General features: G+C 51.4%; 1 protein-coding gene and 1 long non-coding RNA gene across 2 annotated transcripts; one reads left to right on the forward strand and one right to left on the reverse strand.

Moving 5' to 3' along the window:
• Window positions 1–300: 300 nt before the first annotated feature.
• Window positions 301–3,019, forward strand: LOC121026865 (uncharacterized). Its single transcript, XR_005788472.1, has 2 exons — window positions 301–434; window positions 2,801–3,019. It is a non-coding gene; the product is annotated as an uncharacterized LOC121026865 (long non-coding RNA).
• Window positions 3,020–3,978: 959 nt separating this feature from the next.
• LOC121026864 (heat shock 70 kDa protein 12A-like) lies at window positions 3,979–24,155 on the reverse strand (the record flags this gene model as incomplete). The annotated part of the gene is given in 8 exon segments (XM_040469674.1): window positions 3,979–5,059; window positions 5,061–5,578; window positions 6,741–6,844; window positions 9,658–9,916; window positions 10,920–11,024; window positions 11,568–11,654; window positions 15,508–15,679; window positions 24,039–24,155. Coding segments are annotated over 8 exon segments (1,482 nt in total), but the record flags the coding sequence as incomplete, so codon positions are not given.
• Window positions 24,156–27,415: the final 3,260 nt, after the last annotated feature.

Here is a 27,415-nt window from a genome sequence, read left to right on the forward strand (position 1 = left end):
TGGGGACCTAGGTCAAAGCTGCCTTTACTGCTGTAGACAGTGGCACCGTCTGGGTTGGGGCCCGGTGGTCTCAACGGGGACTTCCTCCAGGAGTCAGGGCTGTGTGAGGGACTGGCGGGGGGACGGGAAGCAGCCCGGGAGGGGAGGAGAAGCCTACGTGGCTGGAGGTTTCCCTTGACACCCTTGCCCCCCTGGGACAGGTAGGGCTGCAGAAAGGGGCAATGCACCAAAATGAAGGGGGAGTGGTGACAGGGAAGTGGGGGCCACACTCCTTTCTAATCGTCCTTATTTTATGGGAACTAAAGGGGACCTGAGCCTTCATCCCATTGGATGGAAACCAAGATGCCCGCTGTGTGACCCACATAGAGGGAATGAGGACCTTTCCAGACTGCCTGAGAAAACCGAAACGTGGCCACCGAAAACACCAGTTTCCGGTAAGTTGGTTTGTTGTACAGCATCCCCCAGCCTTCCCTGCCTCTGCTTCCTGGGAGGTGAACTTTAGATGAGGTACCACTTAAGAAGAATCCATGTAGACCTCCCTCAGCATCCTAGGAGTCCACCACAGACTCTCCAGAAGTTTCTAGAGCCCACTCTAGAGGGCTACCCAGACATAGAGCCTGGAATAAACTTGAGGCTCTAGACACAGCAGCCAGCTTGGCATGCCTGCTAGGATAGCAGAGGGCAAGGCACCAGTTCTAGACATTTCTGCATCTTTTTCTTTTTTTTTTTTCTTTTTTTTATTTTTGGGACAGAGAGAGACAGAGCATGAACAGGGGAGGGGCAGAGAGAGAGGGAGACACAGAATCGGAAACAGGCTCCAGGCCCTGAGCCATCAGCCCAGAGCCTTACGCGGGGCTCGAACTCACGGACCGCAAGATCGTGACCTGGCTGAAGTCGGACGCTTAACCGACTGCGCCACCCAGGCGCCCCTCTGCTTCTTTTTCAACACCCTTCATTTGGGTGTGGTGGAGATGTCAGAGGCCCCCCTGGCTCATCTGCCTTCTGTCTGGCTAGACCACTTTCTCTAGGGGCCCACGAACATGGATGGAGCCAGTCTAGTTGGAATGAAAGTTAATTCAAAAAAAAAAAAAAAAAAGCTAAAAAGCTTGCAACATTGAGGACAAGATCTGAAAACTCCACCCCACTGGAGATGGGGTGGAGGGGGAAGTCAGCGACGATGCATCTATAATTCCATTCACAAATTCATAGTGGAAAAAAAAAAAAAACCAACTTGGGCCACACGAGATCCAGAGTTTGGCTTTATTAGACATCCGTGAAGACAGAGTTTGCAGGTACAATCTCGTCAAGTTTGAACAGCTGCAAGGTTCTGTGGAGTGTGAATTTATCCTGTAGTGAATGAATGAGACCCCAGTGGCTGATATTTTAGAATGAAATTCCATAGTCCAAGCAGATGAGAGACGTGACCTAACGGACAACGACGTTTATACTAGTCATCCACTTAAGTCATTTCCCAGCATAAATATGCAGCTTGACCACAGCGACGTCATCTCTACAACTGTGAAATTCGATCTTCAACTAATTATGCATTTTGACTCCCGTTTATATTGAGGCATGCGATTCTTTGCCACCCTGGCAATTAACCAGTCCTAGACTCTAGAAGCTAAACTTGATCTAAATAACATCCTAGGGGTAGGGCAGGCTCTGTAATCTGGACTCAGTCTCAGTCATCACTCTGCAAAAGTGCCTGTATGTCTCCTGTCTTGCCTATCTTCTGTCTGTCACTGGTCTGTCATTCAGCATTTATTAATGCCTGCTGTGTACAGAAAGGGCAGTTATAAAGGAAATCTCTGACAGTTTTGCTTCCAAAAACATGATCAGATACCAGGGACAGGGACATCTGAGTGACGGTCATGACAACAGGCCTTTTAGAAACTCTCTGAGATTAGAAAACGTGTCTAAGCGTATTCATCCAGTGTTCTTATTCTAGAATATGTCATTCCACGGGCAGGAGGGAGAGGGGGGATGGATTTGGGGATTCCCTTTAATCGGGTCGACTGCTGGGGCCAGAAGAAAGTCCAGTAAAGTTATCACCCCCCCCCTCCATCACCTATTTGCCAAGAGTGCAAATTTCAACCAACGCACTAAAGAGAAACCATAGACAAGGAGACATGCCTGATGCAAAGGTGGGACGGCCTTACAGTGGCCAATTACTTTCACACTTAATCCAGCAGAAAGGCTGGATTTGCGCACCACTCGATTCCTTGCGTGTAACCCCGTCATCCTGACGGTGCTGCACACGGACCCCACTTTGCCCTCAGAGTGACCGCCCTGCCCCACGAGAAGCTGATAAGCCCTGCGGGGACGCAAAGAGGTTTCATTGGTTTTTCTGCACAGTCCTGTTGCTTATAGAACCAGAATGTCCAGCTCTCAAAGACCGGACAGGAGCATCGATACATTATTATGCTCCTTTAAACATAAACCGTGAGCCTTTGGGAAGGATGTAAGTGAGGCAAGGTCTGACGAAGCTGTTGATCCAGCCGTTGTCCCTTTTTCCAGAGTATTCTGACCCTTGGCACCTGTGACTATTGCTTGGCCTTGCGTACACGGTCCATAGCTTAGCATCGGTACAGATCGATAAGTAAGCGCAATTAAAAAATAAAGCCATGGAAATGAAAAGGCAGCAATGTCATCAATAAAATTCAAGGAGCATTTTCCTTTCTTTTTTTTTTTTTTGACAAGAAAAGCACATTGTAGAAATAAAGATTCTGTACAATATTCTAATATTGTATGTACATAAAATTATATTACTTATAACTAAATCAAAAAGTCTTATTTGTAGAGTATGGCTGGCAACATCAAAGAAAGACCCAGAACATTTAGCTTTTGAAGCAGAGCAGGCAGAAGAGAAGCCTAGTAAACACACCTTGATGCCTGGACACGAGATCCCGCTACTAAGTTATGTGACCAGCGTTCTCCAGTTCGGTGCTTTGTTCGAGTTTCACATTCGAGCAGGGAATTCTGCAGCAGGCCACGTGAACAAGAAGACGTGTTCAAATGACATTGGAAAAGCGGCGTCAAATCCGCATATTGGCGACGGAATGGGTGGGTGAATCCAGCTTGCATTCAAAGTTAGTTCCTTAGCTCATCTTCCGTTCATTCGTTATGCATGGCTCCGGTGATTTAAGATCAGAATGAGTCCCAGCAGACAAGCCAGTGGGTCCCTCGGGCCATTCGCAGGGTGCCTTCCTTCCAACCTTCTTCCCTCGCAGGCCCTTCTTGTGAGCGCCAAGAGCGCCACCCCCAAGCCAGGTGGAGCCCCCGCCTTGCTCACAAAGGGCAAAGTGTGAGACCCCGATTCTTCACTTGTCTGTCTGTCAGGGAGCCCCAGACTGGAAGACTGCAGGTGCTGGTGGTCAGGATTTCAGCTTGCAACAAAACCTGAAGTCAGGAGTTCCCGGACTCCCCTGGAACCACAGTCCCCGTGGTATCCACTGCAAACGCAGGCGCTGGTCCCCCTCCTCAAGACCCAGCTTCCATTTGTAAAAGGAATAGGCTCCAAGAACCCACTTTTTTTTTTCCCCCCCAACGTTTATTTATTTTTGGGACAGAGAGAGACAGAGCATGAACGGGGGAGGGGCAGAGAGAGAGGGAGACACAGAATCGGCAACAGGCTCCAGGCTCTGAGCCATCAGCCCAGAGCCCGATGCGGGGCTCGAACTCACGGACCGCAAGATCGTGACCTGGCTGAAGTCGGACGCTTAACCGACTGCGCCACCCAGGCGCCCCTCCAGGAACCCACTTTTAAGAAGCGGCCAGGCACGAGGGCGATCCACAGGTCAATCTGCTTTGAAAAAGACCTGACTGAATTCATCAAGGACAGATCTAGGAATTCCTTGTAGATACACTTAAAAAAAAACCTGAAGATTCCAGGGAAACGTTTCATAATGCAGATTCTCTACCCATGTATCACGAGTGTATTCCTCCTGAAATGTGGGACTACGTGGCTGAAACGCTCTGGGAGATGACGGCGAGGAGGGAGTTAGTTTAAAACATGTACGCTTGTCGAGGTGTGGAGCCGTTCCAGATCCTGGGCTTGCTGATGTGAACAACGCAGACTGCAGGCTCCTTTCCTGACACCTGAAGTCTACTAAGGTTAACTCGAATCACTTATGAACCCAGGAGTCAGGATCTGGTATCCGGGGAACGATGTCGCAGCATATGATTCGGCAGAAGTCAGCAGTGCCTTAATGTCCATTTCCCTCAAAGCAAGTCTTCACCTGCTGAAAAGTTAAGGTGTCTGTCCTCCCACTCACTCAAATCCTAGCCGATTAGCTGGCTATCGTTACTCCTCACTGAACCTATTCAGAATTCAAATTACGAGAACCTAAAATAGTGCCCCGCGTGGGCAGTCTTCTCCTACCAGCTAAAAATGCTCCAAGCTCCTGCTGAATCACCACATTCAATCACATGGTGATGACAAGAAATTAACTGCAGATGGGTGGTATTTTATATTGACTGCCATCCCCCAAGAAACGTACAAAGAAACGTCTCAAATAGATGAAGAATCTCCTCCTGACGCAGAGATCTCACATCCAACCTAGAAAGACAGCGACAAGGCATCCTGAGTCCTGCTTACCGGAGATGCGTTCAAAGCAAGCTGAGTCGCAGCTGCAGAAGTGGACCGATTCCCTTGACGGGTGTGGGTTTCACCACTTTGTACCCATAAAAACGAGCTGCTCTCCCAGGATCCTCGGATTTCTTATTCCCAAACCTCAGTCTCGATTTCCGACAGTTGTTCTGACTCCAGTGTGCCCTCGAAAACCCCTGATTATTTCCAGCCCTGGTGGTTCCCATCTTCCCTGCTGAAATCCAGGTGGGCGATGCTGAGGGTCGAGGACAGGGAAAGAACAGTCAGGGTTGAGGTCAGCAGATGCAGGTGAGCCGGGTCCAAGGGCGGGGCAGGCGGCGGGAGGGCCCGTTAGTAATTTAAGAAGTCAATCCCAACCTTGACACTCTTCGAGGTGGCTATATCGATGGCTGTGGCCTTGATCTCTGTGTCCCCGAACTGCATGAGGGTCTGGATCTCCCTCCGGGGGGGGCACGGCTGTGCCGCTGGTCCCTGTGAGATCCAGGCGGAGGGTACCGCACTTCTTTACCCCCGGGTCGGTGATGAAGCTCACGTCGTCGTGCTCGGAGCTATAGATGTTGATGACGATGACCAGCTGGGAAGGCTTGGCCGGGGTGTAGCTACGCTTGACGAGCTCCCCCAGGGCCACCGACTGGTCGGCCGAGATGAACTTGTCGAAGACATCGGTGCACCAGCGAGTGCCGTCCTTCACCAGCAGCTTCTCGGGGGGGTGCTTGCCTTCCACGTAGCGGTTCAGCACGCCCACCCCGTAGGTGAGGGGCGACCGGCGCACCTTGATGACGGCGGGGTCCAGGCCGAAGAGGACGGCGCCCTTGAGGATGGTGAGGCCTACGTCCTGGGGGATGATGATGCGACACTTGTCCCCGAAGGCAGCCTGCACCGCCTGCTGCAGCAGGGGCGCCTCCGCAAAGCCTCCCACCAGGAAGAGGAACTTGACCGTGGACACTTCGGGCTTCTGAAACAGGTCCCCTGAAAGCAAAGAGGAAGGGACAGCACTCTATCACCAAAAGCCAGCTGCTGAGGGGTACTGGTGGCCTAAGAATGCGGCAAATAGACAAAACCATGTGGCCCCACTGGGCCCACTCAGACCTGTCTGAGCTGGCTGAACAGAATTTTTCTTGAGCTGGCCTTTATTTTATTTTTTTATTATTTTTTAAATTTTATTTTAAGAATTTTTTAATGTTTATTTTTGAGAGAGAGAGAGAGAGAGAGAGAGAGAGAGAGAGAGAGAGCGTGAGTGGGGGCGGGGCAGAGAGGGGACAGAGGATCTGAGGCAGGCTCTGAGCTGATAGCAGAGAGCCCAACGCGGGGCTCGAACCCACGAAACGTGAGATCACGACCCGAGCCGAAGTTGGATGTTTAACCAACTGGGCCACCCAGGTGTCCCTGTAGAGATGGTCTTCAGAAGGGGGTTTGCACACCTATATGCTCAGGGACAAAAACCAAAGCTATTGCTAAGTGGAAACATTTTAACAGCTAGGTGGTGATCGTTTCAAGGAATAATTTGTTAGGCATAAATAAATATTCCTGACATTCTCCAAACCTGTGGTCCTGCTAACTAAGTCAAGGCAGGCTGTTATAAAAAGTATTCTTTGGTTTTCAAAGAGGTTCTGATTGAGTCAGTGTGGGGAGGGAAGTGAATGGGGAGCCTGGATACTGAAAAAGGTCCCCGGGGAGTCTACTGTGTGTCCCTGAGGGAGGGCCCCTGAGGGCTAGATTCTGTTTGCTCCCTCCCAGGAGACCTTTCTTTGGTCCACGCAAGTGTGCCCCCTCCCCAGCAAAGATTTTGGTTCCCCACGCATCCTGATAAAGCAAAGACTGCGCATTCCCTAGGCCCTGTCACTCCAGGATAATACTGCTTGCTGCAGAGTTCCCGGCTCCCTGACTTTCGAAGCCAAACTCAAGGCCCAGGTGAAGACAGGCTCTGGGCTGCTGTGCGGTACCTGAGGGGAGGGATCTGGAGAGCCTCTGCCCAGCAACCTCCCGCATACATGCCCAGGCCCCGGCCTCTGGCTCCCAGCCCCTGACCCCCTGCCAGTCTGACCTCACAGGCTCTAGCTGGTCATGCCGGAAAAGTCAGTCCCCATTCAGCTCTGCCCCACTGAGTGGCCGAGCCCTGGCTCATACTTACGGAGATGCTCAATGATGCTGTCAATGGTTGGCTTGAAAAGGGCATTCATGGCATCCGGACTCATCCTCAGCATCCCCTGCGAGGACCACTTCACAAAATCCACGCTGTGGGGGTGTGGCACAGAGAGAAATGAGAAGTGAGAGTATGGAGGAGACCCAGGCTACTGTGCGCAGAGACGGCCCCTGACAGAACAGAACAGCTGTCACATTTAAGGGAACCGAAGGGTTTGAAAGTCCTTGGAAATACCTTCGACTGCCACAACCCAGACCCTTAGATGCTCAAAAGCTAAGACATAGCCTCTTGGTTTTCTCTTTGCTTTGTGTTGTGGCCAGCCTTCCCTTGGGGTAGTGGAAGCCGAAATCTAGTGCAAAAGACAGGGAAAGAAGGGAAGGGGTCTGTCTCGTTTGAATGACCACATTTTATAGTCCAGCGATAGTCGGATTCAAGTCCATTGAAGGCTCATATGATGTGTCCATGGTGCTGCTGCATCTGGCCACAGACCTGTGTGCTCAAGTGCATTTCCTTGAGCCCTGCAGGCACCTGTCCCCTGACAGTGAGAAGCCCCGTCCTACCAGGATGCCCCTTTCCCTGTCAAAGGTGCAGCACATCCAGAGCAGAAAGAACACCAGACAAGGAGCCGGGACTGCTGGGCTCCGGGACGGCCTCCACCACTCAGAGGCTGCGGGACTTTGGGACAAGCTGGCCTGCATTTTGTCTGAGCCCCAGTCTCGTGTCTGGAAATCAAGGATAACACAACCCGTCTTACCTTTCTCACAGCGGTTGTCAGGATCAAGTTCAATACCACAGCTGTGAAAACACTTTGGAAATTTTCTGGCACTAAAGGAATGCCAGGGACTGCATGTGCCCCACCCATCCTCAAGTTCAAAGAAGCCAAGCAAATGGCATCTCTGTCCCTGAAGCAAAGCACACACCAGCCGCTTCCTAGCCTCACATTCTAGGTGCTGCCAGGTCTCCCTGACCAGGCATCTTTCTGTGGCCTCGGCCACAGGACAATGTGGTGTGGCATGGAATGACTCCGTGGCTGGCTGTGGCCAGTCTCCCCAGGAGAGCTGACAGGCCGCAGAACTGTGGAGAAGGACTTGGGGTTAGACTCGGAACAGGTGCCTGTGGGGAGGGGGCCAGTGGACAGAGAGAACATGAGCCTAGTCAGAGTCTGGCTAGGGACCTGCTTCAAGGTCAAGAAGACCTACAATCCTATCCACTTCATTTCCCACTAAATGGAACCTGGGCTTCTTAGAGAAATGGCCGATTGCAGATCTGGGATGGGGAATATACAAGATGAGCCAGAAGTCAGATCAAAATGTCACATCAACGGGACTCAGGAGCCAACTTAAAGAGGCTCCTACTGGCCAAGATGGGACATTTTGACCATCACTAAGGATATAACTGCCATGGTTTAAAATACGTCAAACATGCCTAAATCCACGAAGCCTTAATAATACCCCCTTCTGCCCCCACAAAAGAAAAAAATGCATTTGTCACTTAGGAGAATGCTAGGAAATCAACAATATTTAACAAAAAACTCATAAACGAAAAGAAAGAACCAAAAATTTGTCCTGTCTTTCCTAGGTGAAATGTATTTCAGTGCAATCAAACCATTGAGAAGAGTTTCTCTCTCCAGAAATAGGCTAGCTGACAAATGAAGACAGAGTGAGAGACTAAGGGGCTATCCCTTAACATAACGGACCTAGGCAACTCCCCTCCGTGGCTGCTGACATCACAAAAGAAGCAACAAGCAAATAGCATGTGTTCCCTGACTTGATGTGAGAGGAGGACACACTACCACCCATGAGGCAGGTTTGCCAAAAACTCAAACTTGAACCTGACCAGATCTCTAGCTCCGTCTGCCAATTTGTCAAAAATACCAGGGGACCAAACACGTTACGTGAGCGTACGATAAACAAAAAACCCGGACTGCGGGAAACTCCATGGGACGATCAGCTTTGTCATCTAATAATAAACTGTAAAGAAAACGCAGGAGAGGGAACCCGTATAGTAAGCGGGACTTAGGGGCCTATCAGATAACGGCTATGGAGAGCCATCTTTTGGATATCAGTGCAAACTGAAAAACATATATAAGGCAGTTGGAAAAATTGTAATGTTAGCTGGGAATTTGAGGATATTGAAGAACTCGTGTCAAGCGTGATCGTGATAACAGCATTATGGTAATGATTTTAAATTTATCTTAGCGATACCTACTGACATATTCATGGATGAGATGATGATCAGATTTGCTTTAAAATACTTGGGAGAGTGTGCACGAGGATTTGGACTGGCCAGGAGGTGACAGCTGTTGAAGTTGTGTCATGAGGTTCATTTTGCACAGTGAATGTTTGAAATCTTCTGCTATAAAAAGATTTTTAGAAGCCTGTGATTTTTGTCTATCAATTTGTCATTCAGCTTTCACACAGCTTCCAAATGTCCATTTTGCAATAAGCTGAGCTACGAACGCTTGCCTGTAGCCAAGAGACTCCGAGCCCCGTGGGATTTTGCTCAACAGATATTTACTGAGCACCTCTACGTTGTACCAGGTTCTGTTGTGATGCTGGGGATACGGCAGAGGCCAAAAACACAAAATTCCCTGCTTTCACAAAGCTTATGGTTATTGGCACATAATAAAAGCTAACACAGAAACAGGAGTTTTCAGGTCCCAGGCATTGTGCTAAGTGTCTAACTTTTGAACTCACTTTATCCTCACAACAACCCTTTGAGGTAAGTGGAATGATCGCTTCCATTTTCCAGACGAAAGACTGAGGAACAGAGAAGGTGAGTCACTTGGCCAAGGTCACACAGCTTGTGTGTAGTATTGGAACTCAGAATCCACACCCCCTTCCTCCCTCCCCTCGGTAGGATCCACCCCCTAGAATGGCCTAAGCCAAAGGTGAATCCCACTCACTTGCTCTTCCTCAAGGCGTGCTCCACGCTGTGGCCACGGAACTTCTTGTAGTAGTCGATGAAGGAGAAGGGCAGGGTGATGTTCAGTGGGTTAGTTCGGTCTGGGGCAGCCGCCCTCTTACGAGACTCAAATGCAATCATTAAGTCAACCCAGGCCGCGGGACGCTTGATTTTGAATTGTTCGATAAAATCCTCTCCAAATATTTTACACAGAAGTTTTTCAAATTCATAATCTACTCCTAAGGATCCGTAGGGTCCACCTGAGTCAAGCACAAAATGAGAGCCTGCCGTGTGAAAACTGAATTCAGACTCTGAGAGACATCCTACCCTGCGTTCTTCTCTGAAACACAAAGTCGCACGAACTTGGGCCCAGTGAGCAAACAGACAGCAGCTACGGTTTTTACTTAAGCTTTAAAACCCTCCAGTTCTTCTCATTCCAGGTGCAGAGACTTTCCCCTACAGAATCACTCATCAACAAACTTCTTAAAATCAATTACATTTTAAATAAAATTGATACACATAAGTAACTAGGAGCATCGCGGTATTCCTACCCAAGAAATCCAGGGACAGGGTCTGGAAAATCAGCAGGCCCACTGAGGAGACTCTGTGATCTATTACTTATTCATCATCCCACCCCCATCAAGGGAGAGAGCCTGTTGCTTGCTTTGGCAACTTTGATCCAAGACCAGGTGTCCCGAGACCTCCCTAGAAAGCTTAACCGTGGCACTAAAACACAGGTGACAAATCAGATGACAATCATATCCTTCCAGAACTTCCAGAAAGAAACTCCCTTGGCCAGGATCTAAAACAGGCTCGTTGTATGCCAAAACCCAAGTTACGGTGGTTTGTGTCTTAAAACTTTTTTTTTTTTTAATGTGTATTTACTTTTGAGACAGAGACAGAGCATGAGTGGGGGACGGGCAGAGAGAGAGGGAGACACAGAATCGGAAGCAGGCTCCAGGCTCTGAGCGGTCAGCACAGAGCCTGACGCGGGGCTCAAACCCAGAGACCGTGAGATCATGACCTGGGCCGAAGTCGGCCGCTCAACCGACTGAGCCCCCCAGGCGCCCCTACGGTGGTTTGTGTTTTGAAGAGCATTTAACTGCATCTTGCTCTCCGGCCCCACACAAGCATCTGGGTATCCGTACCCCTCGGGGCCTAGAATCCCACGTGCAGACAGCAGTGAGAGAAGGAAATAGCAAGAGAAATCGGACAGGAGAGAAACAGCTCAGGAAGGAGAAAATCGGTCATGCAGGGGCTCACCTGTTGCTTTATACAGTTCTTTAAGGTGTCCCTCCGGTAGCCGTATCTGATGGACAGTCAGGTCGACGGTGCCACCGCCACTGTCCACAACCACGTACTTGTCACCTGGTTAAAAACATCCACCCTTTACATCGGCCGCTGGTCGGCCCCATCCTGAAACAAGCTGGGGGGTGATGACTCGGTACACCCAGCTAAACTCCCGGCAACGCTTCTCATTAATACAGCGGTGTCGCTGATGAGCCGCTCGGCAAGTTATTCCCGACGGAAGAGACCGGGGTAGTGTCTGCCCAGGAGTGCTCATCGCCGGTGAGCATGGCGATAAAGAACCCAGACGAGTGAATCTTTAAAGCTGCTGCAGACCTGGCAGGCACGAGTGGACAATGTCCTGCCATCGCATGACCTGCTGTTTAACCCAAGACTTACTCTGGAACTGGGGAGCTCCAGTTCCTGCTTTTCTTCGGAAGAGTCTGTATGGTTTTGTAACATGCAAACTTATAGGCCCCAAAAAGTTCTCCTTGGCGCAGTGGTCTTTAAAACCAACCGATTTTGAACATTTTCCAGAAATGCAAAAGGAGCGAACAGGAATGCATTTTTGCCAGCAGCACAAAACGCATCCAGCAAGGGGCAAAGGACGTTCAAGGACGCTACCTTCCTCCAGCTCGGACCAGATCTCTCCTATGACATTCTCCACCAAAAAGGTCCGACTCTGCCGATTACGCCGTATGTGCTCCTTAGCTAGTGGCCGACAGAAAGAAAAGGACGGGTGAGAAAGCATGAAAAGGCTGGCAGTCGTCTGCAGTCAGCGGAGGCAACAGCGTGAGGTTTAGGGAGGGAACGTGTAGCGATACTTGACCAAAATGATTACATAAACACAACACTGGGAACCTCAGAGCCAGACCATTTTCACCAGCGCCTGTCTATTCACTGCATGGCAGCTGGGCCTGTACCCTGCTGGAAGGCTCACCCTGGAGAAGCCCTTCCCCCCCCAGTGACACTTTTTGGGGTAAAGGGTTAATACATCAACCAAATTCCTGGCTTTGCTGTCCCAGGGAGGGACTTGTCTGCCAAGAAGCTTGCAGTGCACTTGGTTAAATAACTGCACCTCAAGGAACTCTGTCTGCTGCAAGGAATGTCGGGTATGTTTTCCTAATCTGGATGCTGGATAAACTGCATGGAAGCCATTTCCCCGACCTGGGTGAAGCCAATGTGCTCTTCCGCCACCAGGTGGCGCTTCAGCCACAGGTGGCCCATCCAAACCTAGCAAAGCCCTGGCCACCTTTTTCCTAACACTGGGGAACAACATGGCTGTGGCCCCGGGGCGCTGAGGGGCTGTGACGCCTTGGGTGGGGTCACTGCATCCCTCATAGGCCCCCCCGACAGCTCTGTGAGGCAGACAAGGCACAAATCATCATCCTTCTGTTCAGAGGAAGAAACCAGGTCAAACAAGGTTAAGGGACTTGCAGTTCCCACGACTCTGTCTTGCAGCTCAAAATCAACCCTTGGGCCATGGACCCTCATGCCTTTGGGATTTAACGATTTACACTGAAATCTGGAAAAGCAGAATATGAATATTAGGAGATGGGAAAGGTGCCGCGAGAGGGTAGCTGGGAACCAGCAGGGCACAGCCGAGGTGGGAAGTGGGGCAAATCATTTAACCCCTCTGGGCCTCACCTTCCCCATCCATAAAATGGGGATAATAACACTTGGCCTCAGTTCCTCAGCAGCAGAGCAGGGACTGGTTCTCCGATTTTTCCTCAGCACCCAATGTGACACCCAGCACACAGTAGGTGATAAGGAAGGCAAAGCACCAAGTGTGAGACCTGCTACCCAAGAAATGGCCACTACAGTGAACAACTTAGAGCAACCCCCAACTTCACAGATAAAGTCTCTGTCCACTGCTCTGCTGCCCCATCCCACAACCTCGCCCCCCACCAATTTTTCCCGTCCCTAAACTGGTGCTGCTGACTTGGAAGTGCCTTATAAATCCGTCTGTTGTTAGTTATCCAATTAAGGACCCTTGACCCTCTAGCCTCTTCTAGCAAGGAGCACTGTGTTTGCAAAACAATGTCTTCCCTGGGGATTAGAATGGCAAGTGCCTGTCAGCTCTGAATTCCTTGGGCCTTGGAGTACAGTGGTGAGGCCCTCGGATCTAAGAGTCCCTGCAGACCTGGGAGGGATCCCCAAACTCCTGTTCCCAGCACTGGCTCCCCATGAACTTCTATCGCGGACCTTGTTGGGGGCATTTGGTTTGCTAAAACAATCTAGACGGCTAACAAATGGCAGTCCTAAAAAATGACCGAGCAAGGAGCACCTGGGTGGCTCAGTCGGTTAAGCGTCCGATTTCGGCTCAGGTCATGATCTCACGGTTTGTGAGTTCAAGCCCTGCGTCACGCTCTGTGCGGACAGCTCAGAGCCTGGAGACTGTTTCAGATTCTGTGCCTCCCTCTCTCTCTGCTCCTCCCCTGCTCACATTCTGTTTCTCTCTCTCTCTCAAAAATAAACAGTAAAAAAAAAAAAAAAAAAAAAGACCAAGCAAGACTAATAAAACATATTCTGAGCTCTCAAAAAAATTATCACACTTTGGGGCAAAGTAAGCCCAACATTAAGAAAAATGTGTCTTTTACTGATCTCATGAAATCCTTTTGGTGCAAAATAATGCTAACAGCAACCCTGCGGTGCTGGGGGCACAGTGGTATCCCCATTCCCGTCAGTAGTGTCCATGGGGCGCCCATCACGAAGGAGCATCTGAGGGCAGAGAACAGCCCAGAAGGGCTCAGGGCCTTAATGCCATCCAGGGTACTCCTGATTAAGTGCTCTGCCAGGCCTCCCCAGGCAGCACCCCTTCCTTCTGGGAGACAGACCAACTGTAAAGCAAGGCTGAGACAGAACCCCTGTGTCACTGCCCCTCTGAGGGGTGGTGGCCAACAATTTGAGGATTTCAAAAACCAAAAAGACCCTCTGAGCACAAGACAAGAGCAAATCCCACAAAGCACAGGACACAGACACAGTGTGGGGTGGACAGGCCATGTTAAAGGAAAGGGAACCAAAACCTGAGCCCTCGGGGAAGGCAAGCATTCAAAACCAGTTTCCCCTTCCATGCGAATGTTACACTTCAGAAGCATTAGGAGCCGCACTACAACTAGCTAATTCTGACATGAATTTTTGTTTATGAACTGGCAGGAAGTAGCATGTAAGATATGAAGCCCAGTCAGTCATGCGTCTCTTTTCCAATTACAATGATGAAGACGAAAATTTAATTAAATAGGCTGTGCTGAGTATGTAACATGTTAACACATTTGACTTAGTTAGCAGTAAGGCCAGCCGCGGCATGCCTCGGTGGAGGCTGAGCATTGCCCAGAAAAAGCAAATCGAGCCCTCGGAGTCAAAGGAGAGCCTGCTTGCTTCTGTTCCGGGTGAATCAGGTCTTGAGGTGTTAGCACTTAGCCCCGGCAGCCTGAGACAGCAGCCTGGCCATTGTCTCGTGGCTGAGGTTCACAGACTCCTCCATCTTGGGTTGAAAATGCAGAGTGGTGGCCTCTGGGGCAGAGTGGCCCCATGAAGAGGAAGAGGAGAGTTCTGGAGGAGAGGACCCAGGGCCTGGGCAGGGATGCACACCTGCAAAGGCTGAGCCAGGGCCCCAGTGCCTTGGGCAGTACAGAGACAGGCTTTGGGTGTGGGGAGCAAGGAAAACTTGGAACCAGGCTGTAGGGGGACAATGGGCCACAGTTCTAGCTAACGTTCTCCCTCTCCTCCTCCCTTCCAGGGCCTTCCAGGATGGGGTGGGCATGGGTGATGGGTGGGTTTCTGCCCTCGAGGCCCCGACCTGGAAACGGCACTCACAGCGCTCTGATTAGTGCCTAAACTCGCTCACGTCGGTGGCTCTGACCCTGACCTAGGATGTCTGAAAAGTCTGTGGCCCTGGACAGACTCACAGAGCCCTGGATACCAGGGAAGACGGTTCTTAGGACCAAGAATGTGACCAACTGGCACACAAGTAACTACTAAAGAGAAAAAGTTCCTTAATACCCATCCTGGATCTCCCTAGGCGGTACTCCTTCCCACAGCTATGTGAGCACCAGTGGGGTCAGGAAGCCTCCGCCCCTTTCATCTGTATTTTAAACTCTCGCCAGGTTCACGGTTAAGACACATAATGAGCTCATCACACACGAAGCGGCCCCAGGGAGTGAGTCAGCAATAAATCAACAGCCTTAATGGGGGAATTAATAACAGGCCAAGTGGGATTAGATTAAGAATCAGTTAATAAACAAGAAAAATTAAAAGCCTAGTAAAATGTAAAACCAGGAGCTGCTCTGGGGCCATCTCTCCGGTTCTTGGAGAGAAGCACCCTTCCCACACCTGAGGCACACGTGTGGGAGGTGATGAACCCGGGTGACCACTGCGGAGTTTACAAGGGGCCCTGGAGGGGTCCCGGAGGGGGCGCTGAGAACAGACGTGCTCACAGCCGACCCCTCTGGGAACATCTCGGTTCTTCATTACCGCGCTAAATGCCTTAAATAATCAGGGCCCAAAACATGCAGGGTTGGGATGGGAGAGAGCGGGGAGGGGAGAGAGAGAGAGCAGGAGGTACCCTGTGCAAACCCGGCTCCCACTGTGTCACTGGAGCTGTACCCGTTGACCGCGGCCTTGCTGCTCAGCTCGATCATCTGGTGCAGCCGCAGCTTCCGGCAGTAGATGGAGGCCGCCTCGGGCTCCAAGGCAATGATGAGCTGCTCCGAGTTGTCCGGGGAGGCCAGGCCTGCCTGGAAGACAGAGGCAGAGGCTGGGACCCAGGCTCTCCAGGCAGTATCACTCTGAGGACGCTCACCTTGCACCTACACCCCCAAGGAAGGGACAGCCATGCTCTGCTTGCTTAATTCCCTCCATAGATCTCTGCAGCGCTATCGATCAGGGGTGACTGGGTGCTGGGCCCCAAGCCAGGCACCCAAACACTGCGGAGTGGACAAAGAAAACGTAGGAGTGCTTCTGGGAAAGGCAGGGCCCTCCGGGTCATGGGGCCTCTTACATTTGGGACTTGCTTGGCCCAGAACTGAGATGCATGAAGGGGGAAAGGCCCCAAAGCTCTATAAACCACCAGAAGATGGAAGGCAGGTAGTCTGTTTCTGGGTACAATGGGCCTGGTGGTCTAAGAGCAAACCCCGATATTTGGTGGCCTAGGAAACAATGGACCATGGCTGGGCCTCAGCCATGGACGCATTTGATTTGGCTGTATGGGAATCAGACATGACTTCAGCACGCTAGGACTCCAGGGCTCTGGGAGAAAGCCCTCCTGAAATCCCACGTAGTCTCACGTTTTCTAGAATATGGGTCAAAAGGCAGCTGGCAGTTATTTTACTCAAAGCCTTTACCCCTTTAATAGCTGAAATGCTTTTGCTCTGTGACATCTGGCTTGTTCCAGTCACAGACCCTTACAAGAGCCAGCCAGGAGGCTCCAGGAGCACTCTTCTGAGGCCACTCAGAGAAATGAGCCTGGCGTGGCCTGTGACACGTTCCTGCCCACCTCCTGTGGCTTTGAACTGGAGCGAGAGGCCTCGCTTGTTGGAGCTGTTCAGGCCCAAGGGGTCCTGGTTACCAGCAAGACGGACCAGAGAAGCGCTCTTCGGCCGTTACCACTGTTTGCTCTCTGTGTTGCTGTTCCCTAGGGAACCTCGGGATGCTGCCCTTGTGCCCTAGCCACTTTGGAGAAGACCCCAGGTCTACACCAGACCATAAGGTTTAGTGACTCAACCTGTAGATCAGGGATGGAAGGTCTAATGCCACATATGCATAGTGACCTCTCACCAGGAGGAGCCGGCCTAGACTCACAGAGGGAAGGGGCTTAGGAGGTTCAATTATTGTGCAAGGAGATGGGGGGCGGGGTCAGGTTAGAATATCAGAAATGCTAAAAGGGCCGTCTTGGCCTTTTGTCCAATGTATTCACTTTATTTTTTTTTAACTTTTTTTTTTAACGTTTATTTATTTTTGAGAGAGAGAAGGAGAAACAGTGTGAGCAAGGAAGGGGCAGAGAGAGAGGGAGACACAGAATCCGAAGCAGTCTCCAGGCTCCGAGCTGTCGGCACAGAGCCCTACACGAGGCTCAAACTCACGAACCACACATGAAATCATGACCTGAGCTGAAGTCGGAGGCTTAACCAACTGAGCCACCCAGGCGCCCCTAACGTCTTCACTTTATGCAGAAAGAAACCAAGGCTCAGAGAAGTGGAATGATCGACTGTCTTGGGTTTCCCGGGACATGAAACCTGCCGGGTGGTCTTAGGCTCAAATGCGGCCGAGCAGGCCTAGGCCCACTCTTGGGCCTTGCAGACCGGCTCCTTTAATTCGTTCTTGGCTCTCCTGCTCTCGGTAACTCCAGGTACCGGTGTGGGACGCAGGCCTTTGGCCTTGAACAAAACTTCCCAGGTGTCTCTACTGCTCCTCCTCCAACTGGTTTAAAGGCACAATCTCTTGACCCATTTACTCCGGAACAGCACTACGTGGCATGTTACCTCTACTCACGTGCAGTCGATTCTCCATAATAACCATACCCCAAATGAGCCAAGTAATTGTGCCCTAATGAGACACCATTGGCAGGCAGGTGACTTAAATCTCCCCCCTCCCGATAGCAAATGCCTCACGAGTGGTAGAACACCTTCTGGCAGACCGACTCTACAAAACCTACACCATCCACAGAAAAACTGCCTCCTTACTGCCCTGTGCCCTCGGCTGTGGCCAACCACTCTGGGGGCATCTGCGCCCATCAGTTTGGTCCCTTGGGTTGAAGAAGCCCAGTGTGCCCATCAGTCAACAGGCCACTGACCCGGGTGCATCACAAGGTTTCCCACTGCTCCCTACTCAAGGGACTAGAAGTCCCACCCCCCAGCCTCACTTTCCCTCAGGGTCACATTAGGCACCCTTAACACCAAGACAGCTGAAGGCTGCAGTGCCCAGTGACAGAGGACAAGGGCTACACACCTACGTGTCACCAGGAAAGTTGCAACCTCCGCACCTCAATCCCCAGGGTCCCAGAAGAAATCCAAAATAAAACCAAGAGGAGCCCCCTTCGAAAGGACCGCTCTCGAAGACTGACTTCACCACCTGGCTGGGTTTGTAAAGTCAAGGGCCTCCTAGAACAGAAGCGGACAGGTCCAGCCTCCACAAAACGGGGTGAAGAAGGGAAAACTAACTACAAAGAAACAACTAGGCCTAAAGGTTTAAGGCACTCTTTCAAAGTTCAGAAGGGAAAACGACCTGGAAGAAGGGGCGGGGGGAGGGGAGCACCAGCGCCCTGCCCAAGGGTGGCGGCAAGGAGGAAAGTCTCGCTAGGGCCATGTGTCCCACTGCGATGTCAAGCGGCCAGGCGGTCTCCATGGGGCCAAGAAGAGCTGCGGGAGCCTGGGCTTGGCAGTGGGGGGGGACAAGTGGGGAAAATAAGAAAAACGAGATGCCTTCATTCCTCTCCACACCTTCCCTGAAACTGTGAGCGGCCCCTGTGATTTACAGTGAAGTATCCATACAGAAAACCGAATCAAAAAGTCCAGGGGGGAGGGGTGCCTGGGTGACTCAGTTGGTTAAGCATCCGACTTCGGCTCGGGTCATGATCTCGCGGTCCGTGGGTTCGAGCCCCGCGTCGGGCTCTGTGCTGACAGCTCGGAGCCTGGAGCCCGCTTCGGATTCTGTGTCTCCCTCTCTCTCTCTCTTTCAAATATAAGTAAACGTTGAAGGGAAAAAAAAAAAAAAAAAAAAAAGTCATCCAGGGGAACAAAGAGCCTGGAGTCTAGTCACACGACTTGAGGTGCCCGAGTGTAGCCGGTGTGTGACTTACACAATCCAGGTTCCCCCTGGGATGATGCTCCCACATCCTGAACACACGGAAGACACACAGACTGCCCCACACTTCCCAGAACCGCACAGCTGCACCCCTCAGGGGAGGCCTTTCATCTGTCCCTCCCCAGCTGGGCTGGCCTTGGCTCTACAGCAAAAGCTTTGACCCATTTCCACAGAAGGTTCCCCACGGCACCCAGGAGAGGACACAGGTGGGAAGCAGAAGTGCAGAGGACCCCAAAGCAGAGCGAGAGGAAAAGGTAATATTGGCAAGAGGCCCAGGACAAGTAACCACACTCCTGTGCTCAAGCTCAGTGCCCATCCTGCTCCCCAGAGAGAGTGAGAGGCCGTGTCCCCACCAGCAACCCCCACGGGGGCCACAGTGGCGAGCTGCAGGGTTGAGGCAACAGGAGGCGGCTGGCTCTGCCAGATGCCATCTCCCCAGGAGGGGTCCCCGAGCGGCCTGTGGACTCCAAGAAAAAGAAGAGATACAAAAGGATCTTCCAGATTCTGAAAAACCTGGATGTCTTTATCTCCCGGCAGGACGCCTGGAGGGTAGGTTGCAGTTTCTGGGGTTTATATAAACCCCTGCAGTCATTCTCAGCAGCAGCCCTCAACCTGGCACCTGTCAGGAGACCTGGGCTCAGGCCCAGGTCAACCAGAGCAGGGGAAACGCTCGCTGCCTTTGCTACTTCTGCCTCTGGAGCTGGTCCCTTGCAGCTGCTGTTCCAGCAGAACTCTCTCTCCACTGGGCCCCGGCTGGCCTAGCATCTAGCATATTCTGTCTCCAACTGCAGATCATGCAGAGATAGCGAGCCTCTCCTGCAAGATGCTACATTTTCTAAGGGCAGCAGCAAGGCCTTCTTGCCCCACCGCACACAGTAGGCGCTCAGGGGGTAGTTGCTGCTGAATGAATGAGTGTATGTCCCGCCAGCCAGGCTTCATTCTGTGATTTCCTGGCCCTTGTCTCCAGATAAGTGAATGGGAGCCTTCTGCTGATGTGACCCGGGATTCCAGAAACAGAAAGTGTCTGAGCCAAGACTGCACCCTCCCATTTAACTCCCGCACGAATCTGGGGCGGCAGGACCGCTGCTGTAGCCGTTCTTAGAGCACTGCTTCCTGGTCGTGAGCCCTACCTGGGAGGAACAGGTGTGTGAAAAAACCATGCACGAGGGGGCCCAGGACATGGGTGTTTGCACTGACTGCTCTTCCCTTCAGCCCCGCCGTGAGCCAGGACAACCCGCCAGGGACTGACCATGTGCACGGCCATGGAGGATGGCCAGACCAGGCGGGTGCCCTGCTGGGCTCACGTCAAGCTGCACGGGCTCCAGCCGCACCCCTTCCGGGTGTCATGGGCTGTCGCTGTTGGTTTTTTTCCCCGATGTGATTATTTTTCACTGCAGTTTGTTCAAGGAAAGGAAGCCAGCGCAAGCCGTAACTCCGTGTTAGGTGAGCTCATCGTACGTAAGGGACCGCCTTTTATTTGACAGGCTGCCGGAACCCACTAGCGTCATGCATGTTTCAGGCAAAATGCCTCTAGAAATCAGCTGGACTATTTCCTATGCGTGATGACTATCCCTCAAGACTCAGTGAACTCTCTCCTATTCTAGGTCTTTTCCGAAGGCCTCAGCAGAGGAATCAGCTGTTCCTCCTGTTACCATCTGTTCACAGAATGCTCTTAGAGAGTCTAAAGGTGTCCTGAGGCTGCGAATTATAAAAGATAGAGATTTAACCCACTTTTTCGACAAGCATTTGATACAAGAGGAGTTTTGGGCGTTTCACAGATAAAACGGTATCCATAGAGTGCTCTGCGGTCCCCCACCAACCCCAGCACTGAATCACAGACTTCTGAGCGGAGGCCCCAGAACCGTCCATCCACGATGCTGCGCAGAGCCTCATCACCTGCTCTGCATCCGGGCCTCTTACCCCTCCGCCCAGGCCAGTGGAGGGGTGAAGCACAGCCCCCACGGGACTGTGTCATGAACTTGGGCTCAGCATGAAGGAGGGACTCTGATTCCTGCATGCAAGCAGGGTAGATGTGACCAGTTGTCCAGCTGCCCTGACGGAGTACCATTCTGCCTCATCCCTCCAGCCCTCCACCTGCAGCCAGGCTGGTGGGCAGCACTTTGGCTGAAAGGTTGGGTGGGCATTCTCAGATCTCAGAAGCTGGGTGGCCAAGAACTGCGGTGTTTGCTCATGTTCTGTATTAGCGTTCTCCAGAGAAACAGAACCAGTAGGATCTTTGTAAGCATAGAAAGAGATTTTTCATGAAGAATTGGCTCACACAATTATGGAGACTGACAAGCCCCAAGGTCTACAGTCAGCAAGCTGGAGAACCATGGGAGCTGATGATATAGTTCCCTTGCCAGGACGCTGAAGACCCAGGAAGAGCTGATGTTTCAGTTTGAGTCCAAAGGCGGGGAAAAAAAAGCAAAAAACAAAAACAAAAAACAAAAAAAACAGGGTTCCAATCTGAAGGCAGGCAGGCAGGCAGGAGGGTTTCCTTCTTATTCTAGGGAGTTTTTGTTTTAGTCAGGTCTTCAACTGATTGGATGAGGCCCACCCATCCTACAAAGGGCAATCTACTTTATTTAGTCAGTCAATTTAAATGTTAATCTCATTCAAAAATACCCTCGCAACAACAGTCAGAATGATGTCTGACCAAACGTGGCAGTTTACATATCTGGTCAAGTTTACACATAAAATTAACTATCATAGGTACACATTTTTCTTGTTCTGTAAAATTAATGGAGGATAAGAAGAGAGAACTGGAGAGATGCCAATTTTGGCCACACTTCATTTCCATTTTGTCATGGGGACTCTTCCAGAAGACAGGCTAAAGACACCATAGACTAGTTGGCAAAGCAGTTGTGCCCCTTTAAACCCTTCGCCCCGCTTCCCAAAGTACAAAAGGCTTCACTGACCCACTCAGCTGTGAGCCACTTGAGAGCGGGGCCTTTATCCTGGTCATACAGGATATGACTCCAGTGTCGACCACGTCCCATCACGCAGAAGTCCTCCAGTATGGATTTAATGAATAAATGAATGAGTTAACAAAGAATGATTGAATGGCCTCTGCCGTCTTGAAATCCATTCAGTGACTTTAAACTGTAATTCTTTAAATTTTTCTTTTAATGTTTATTTTTTGAGAGAGAGAGTGAGAGAGCAAGAGAGACAGAGCACGGGCAGGGAAGGGGCAGAGAGAGAGGGAGACACAGAATCCGAAGCAGGCTCCAGGCTCCGAGCTGTCAGCACAGAGCCCGACGCGGGTCGAACTCATGGACTGTGAGATCATGACCTGAGCCGAAGTCGGACGCATACCTGACTGAGCCACCCAGGTGCCCCTAAACTGTCATTCTTTAATCAGAATTACACAGAGCCAAAGATTGAGCTGCACACACGCTGCACCAGACAGAAGTTAGCCAGCATCCAAAGGATAGGCCTGTCTACAGTGGGTCTCTGGGCTTCAGAAAGAAGATGCCCCCCGTCCATAAACCCGGTCACATTCACCCCTCTGAGGAGCTGCTGATCTATCATCTACCCTCTGAGGTGCCATTTTGATTCGGCCAAACCCTGGAGGGCACCGCACCCCCAAGTGCCTGGTTTCCTTCCCGCTGGGCACGCAAGGGGCTTCCCCGCCAGGCCTCACTGCCCAGAGAGGCAGGAGCCAGCCCAAGGCTCCAACAGCCCTGAGAAGTCTGCAGTCCTTGTACCTCTTTCTTTTTCAGGCTAAAAATAAGAACTGACCCTTTTCCGGGTCACATGTTTGTTGTTGAAGTTTTCCTGTGGGAAAACGAGAATCAAAGTCACGAATCCTGAGTGCCCTCCCTGTGAAAACTGAGAACATAGGGCTGTGCCTTTGTGCGACAGCTGTGTCCCCGCGTCCTGTCTCCGGACACGGCCTGACGGCTGACGCTGTGGAAAAGCTCCAGGGTGCCCAGGGTTTCTGTGGACAGCTAAACCGCATTTGGCTTCTTCCTTGTTAAAGAAGTTGCCTCTTTCTGCCACGTCCACCCTCTTCCTTCATCCCTATAAAAACAAATCTATTTTTGGAAGATACATAGGCTGGGCCAGATTCTCACGCTGAAGGGGAGGGCAGAGGGGAGAGCCTACAGCGAGGAGGGAAGAAGGAGAAGTGGGGAGACTGAGGAATGGGGACATCGCTCTCCTTATATCTCTGTCCGGCACCTGGAGTAAAGCTCCAAGTGTTGAGTACAATCTATGGCCCCAATGAAGGTGTCATGGTACCCACGACCATTCTGCTACATTCGGTGCTCAAGGTCGATCCAGTGGGCTACTTGGAAGGAAAGGTTCCTACTTATGGCCACAAACTCAACATCAGAGATCTATCCCCTGGGGAAGATGGCTGATCCCTGGGAGGTATTGGCCAGGCCGGGGAAGGGGCATCTATTCCCTTCGTGATTTTCCCCAGCCCAGCTCCAATTGAAGGTTCTGAAATGGACTCTCACTGCACAGAGTGGGCCCAGGCCCCAGGGTGGGCTTGCATTAACCCAGGGGATTAGGTACAGCTGGAGCCAGCTCTGACCTGTGGGTCAGCACAGCGGGTCAGCACGGCCAGCCACCCCTGGCATGAAGTCAGACCCTGGTGGCAGCCCCGTCATGGCACAGGTTGCCTGCAAACAGGTCCACGGCACCAGTGATGCCCCAGCGCCCAGGAGGGACAGGCTGGCCACTGACACTGGAATGCTCTGTCCACGGCGCCGTGGTGCTGACTGGCACTGTGCTCAGCCATGCCGCCCCGTCATCCACGTGCCTGCCACCACGCAGGTGTGGCGACCTCACCACCCCCTGGCCCCCTGTGTGTGCTCCTGTGTTGCTCCCAAGGTGAAATGTGCAGAACACAATCATGTTTGCCTTATTTCCCAGCCACGGACGTGCAGCTTTCAACCTCCACAGCAGCCCTGATGTGCCTGGTTCATGGCCATTTGCCTTGTCTTTATTCTTTTCTTCTTCAAACATTCTTGCTGCCCAAGCCTCTTCCTTGAGGTTCTCACTTCCATTTGCCCACAGAGAAATGTCTCGGCACCCCACTTTGAAATCCTAGCCCTGGGGAGTCTGCAGTACAGAAGGTATAAAACGAGAAAGAAAACCGAGCCCAGCCCAACCCCTGTGGATATGACCCCCGTTCCTCCCCCAGGAGAAAGGCGCTATGTCCCCTCGCCAGTGGGAGACCCCTCACTACCTCCCAGGGAGGCCTACGAGTGCTGGGGACACCTGAGTGGGGTGACAGTCACCACTGCGGGCATCCTGGGCTCCCACCGGCCCCAGCCCCACACTCACCTGATAGGCAGCTTGTCTCATGAACTGCTTGGCGGGCTGTTTCCAAATGGCGGGCACTGTGATGACCCATCTGACGTCAGAGTTCTCAAACTCTGATCCCGCTTGGTCACTCAGCTCCTAAAACCAAGGGAAATGCAGCAGGTCAAGTGGACACAGCTGGTCCTCCTACAGCTTCACCGAGAATTCCAAGCTTCCTGGCCATGAACTCTTGAGGTAACTATTGGGCCACCTCCTGAACTTTCCAGTGTCAGGACGCAAGGGTCTGTTTCCTGAATATTCCACAAGCAGGGAGCTCAGCTCCTTTCACTCACTGAACGTGACTGCAGGCAGCAGGTGGGGGAGATCAGAAGCCTTTGGCCACTTCTGAATCACGTGACAGGGAAAGAGACAGTCTCCCAGGCCTCAGTTTCTTTATCTGCACAATGGGGATAATAATCCCTAGCTTATACTAGTGTTGGAAGGGGTGATAGTTTTCTGAGAGCTCCATTTCCTGGGAACTTACTCTGTGGCAACCTTGTTAAGCACTTTGCATAACTCATCTCCATTAATCCAAGAATCCCATTAGGAAGGGATTATAACTCTGCCTTTTCTACAGATGGGAACCTTAGGCTTAGAGATGTCCAGAACCTTTTGATGACCACACAGCTAGGAAATGGCAGAACCAAAATCTGGACCCAGACCCAGGTATATCCTGACTCTTAAAGGCCAAGGTCTTGACTAAATTGTTACATGTAGTCTCGCGTCTAGAACAGAGCCTAGCCCAGTTGTCGAAGGAGTGGTCACTGTCCTCCACCTTATCACAAGGCCAGCACATCAGGGGAGTTCTCCTTGCAGGACAGGAAGGATATGAACATGACCTAAGCAAGAACCAGGCTGCCCTTAACTTCTGGTCAAGGTTAAACCACACCAGCAGAAACCACGTGGATAAATGGGATGGGCAGAAGCATCAGAGGTTTGCACCAAGTCCCTGCAGACAAAATACGTCTCTAGAATACATCTCAGACTCATATTCTCATCTGTAAAATGGGGACAATAAAACTAACGTGCAGTGTTTCTGGCAAGAACAAGTGAGAACACACGAGGAACATCTCGCCCGGAGAAGACCTCTGATAAAGCTAGTTCCTTCCTATCCCTTGGCTCCTGTTGCCACAGTCACCAGACAAATCTGAAATCAAACCTAAACACACACTACTGCCCTCCTACATCAGAGTCAGTTCTGGGGACGTGTTTCAGAAGAGTAATAGGCTGGCCATTTGTTTTTTCTGATGGGTGTCTCATTTCCTCTACTGTTTCAGTAGTTATCTGGGGACCAACCCACCCTCTCACCGAACTAACTTCCTGTTGGATGGTCAGTTCCTTTTTTTTTTTTTCCTTTTAAAAAAGTGTTTTCATTTTTAATTGTGACAAGAACACATAATATAAAATCTACCCTGTGAGCCTTTTGTAAGCATACAGGTCAGCAGTGTTAAGTAGGTTTAGTAAACTCTTTCTTAAAACATGTTTTTAGAAACATCTCTGCATTACGCTCGTGTGAAACAGCAGGGTTGTTTGTTTGTTGCATTGTGTTTTATTTCCTTGCAGGTCTGCCTTGGGCTTTAGAGGCACGTGAGTGATGATGGGTTAGGAAGGGTTCTAAGTATGCTGCCGATCACCATCCAGTCTGTTTTAGACTTTTCTGGGTTTTTTTGTTTGTTTGTTTTAAGGCTTCAGGCCCAGGAAAGAGTCCAATCCGCGAAGCCCGGTGTGGGGCTTGAACTCATGACCCTGAGATCAGGACCTGAGCCGAGCAAGAGTCAGACGCTTAACCGACTGAGTCACCCAGGCGCCCCTATTTTAAACTCTTCAAACAGGAAAAGGCTCAAAACATGAATGATGGGCTTTCCTGGCCGGAGGGAAGGTTGTTTAGACAAGCTGTTTGTTCACCAGTGGATGGAGTACAGCTTGCAAGCGAAAGGGCCCTGCCGTTAATTAAACTCCTCATTATGTCAGGACTTTCACTTGCTTTCCTCCATGAAAGATGAGCCTGCTTCATGCACGTGATTCCTCAGATATGCTGCTTTAGTAGATATTCTCCTGTGCTTATCCTGGGCCAGCAAGCAACAACCCCTCCTCTGACTCCATCTGTCCTTTAAATACCAGCCAGCCCTCTCGTGAAGGGCCCGGCCCTTATAAATCTCCTCAAAAAGCTGTTCTTCATGGAATTTCTTGACAGCATGTGCCCCGCTGGGAGAAGGTGCTAGCAGGTTCCAGCTGAGCTGACATATTGGAAACCACACACCCCCTCCTGCACCCCTGCTTGATCTCTGCCCCCTCCACCTCTTCCCTCCCCTTCTGAGACGGGGTGTTCACCCTTTTCCCTTTAACCGACTTGAAACACAATTCAATGTCAAGGACTTTCTCAAGTCCTAAATTTTCCCCGAGTCCCCTGGCTCCTCCTTGGAACCCGAGGGCCCCCGGAGTACTCGGCCTCCCTCTGCTCCTTCACTTTCTCGGGGTGTCCACATCCGCTACAGGCAGACAGTCCTTCACTTGGCAGTCTGGGCTCCCAGGCGCTGCGCCCATCCCCCTGGGATCTCAGCTCTTCAGGCTGACACAGGTCCACCTCTCTGGGCCCTCCTGGCCTGCTTGGCTGTCCCCAGGAATGATGGTGCTCTCCCCTTACTACCTCCTCCCTCTTACTCCTTCTTCTGTCCTCTCCCCTCTCCCCTTCTGGTGTAAGAATTATTTCCCAGGATCCACTTCTTCCCTCGCCGCCCCCCCGTCTTTCTTCTTGGTCTTCACGCTCCCTAAATGACCTGCCACTCTGTCTCAGAGTCTCAGAGCCTTCAGACACACCTGCTTTAGGATCGGAGTCAGCTGCCTCCACATGGCTTTCCTCCGCCCTACAGGCCCTGGGATGCAGTGGTCTCCCTCCTTCTAATGCTATGTCTGTGGCCATGACATTCCCCTATTAGAAATCCTTTGATGGCTCTCCATTACCCAAGAAGTTCCTTAGCTTGGCATTCGAGGCTCTGCACAGCCTCGACCCGAGCTCACTGTTCCCATTCTATTCTACAGCTGTGCCCTTCTCCCACTCAAAACTGCTTGCTTTCCACAGCTGTTGGCTGTGTTCTTCCCCTGTGCTGTTCTTGAAACACCCACCCTTCCAGCTGCTGCCAGTGAGAGGCCCCCAGTGCTCCTCGTCCAGGGAGTCTTTCCTGATGCTGCACTTTGGGCAGAATCTCTGCCTTCACCAAACACCCAGTTAGTTACCCCCTCACAGCACTAACCCATTGACTACATGCTCCTTCGCACTGTGTTTATTTTGACACTCCTTCGGATCTGGCACACAGGAAGGAAGGAAGGAAGGAAGGAAGGAAGGAAGGAAGGAAGGAAGG

Source organism: Herpailurus yagouaroundi, unplaced genomic scaffold, assembly GCF_014898765.1.
Source record: "Herpailurus yagouaroundi ecotype Mexico unplaced genomic scaffold, PumYag 162575, whole genome shotgun sequence".
NCBI lineage: Eukaryota > Metazoa > Chordata > Mammalia > Carnivora > Felidae > Herpailurus > Herpailurus yagouaroundi.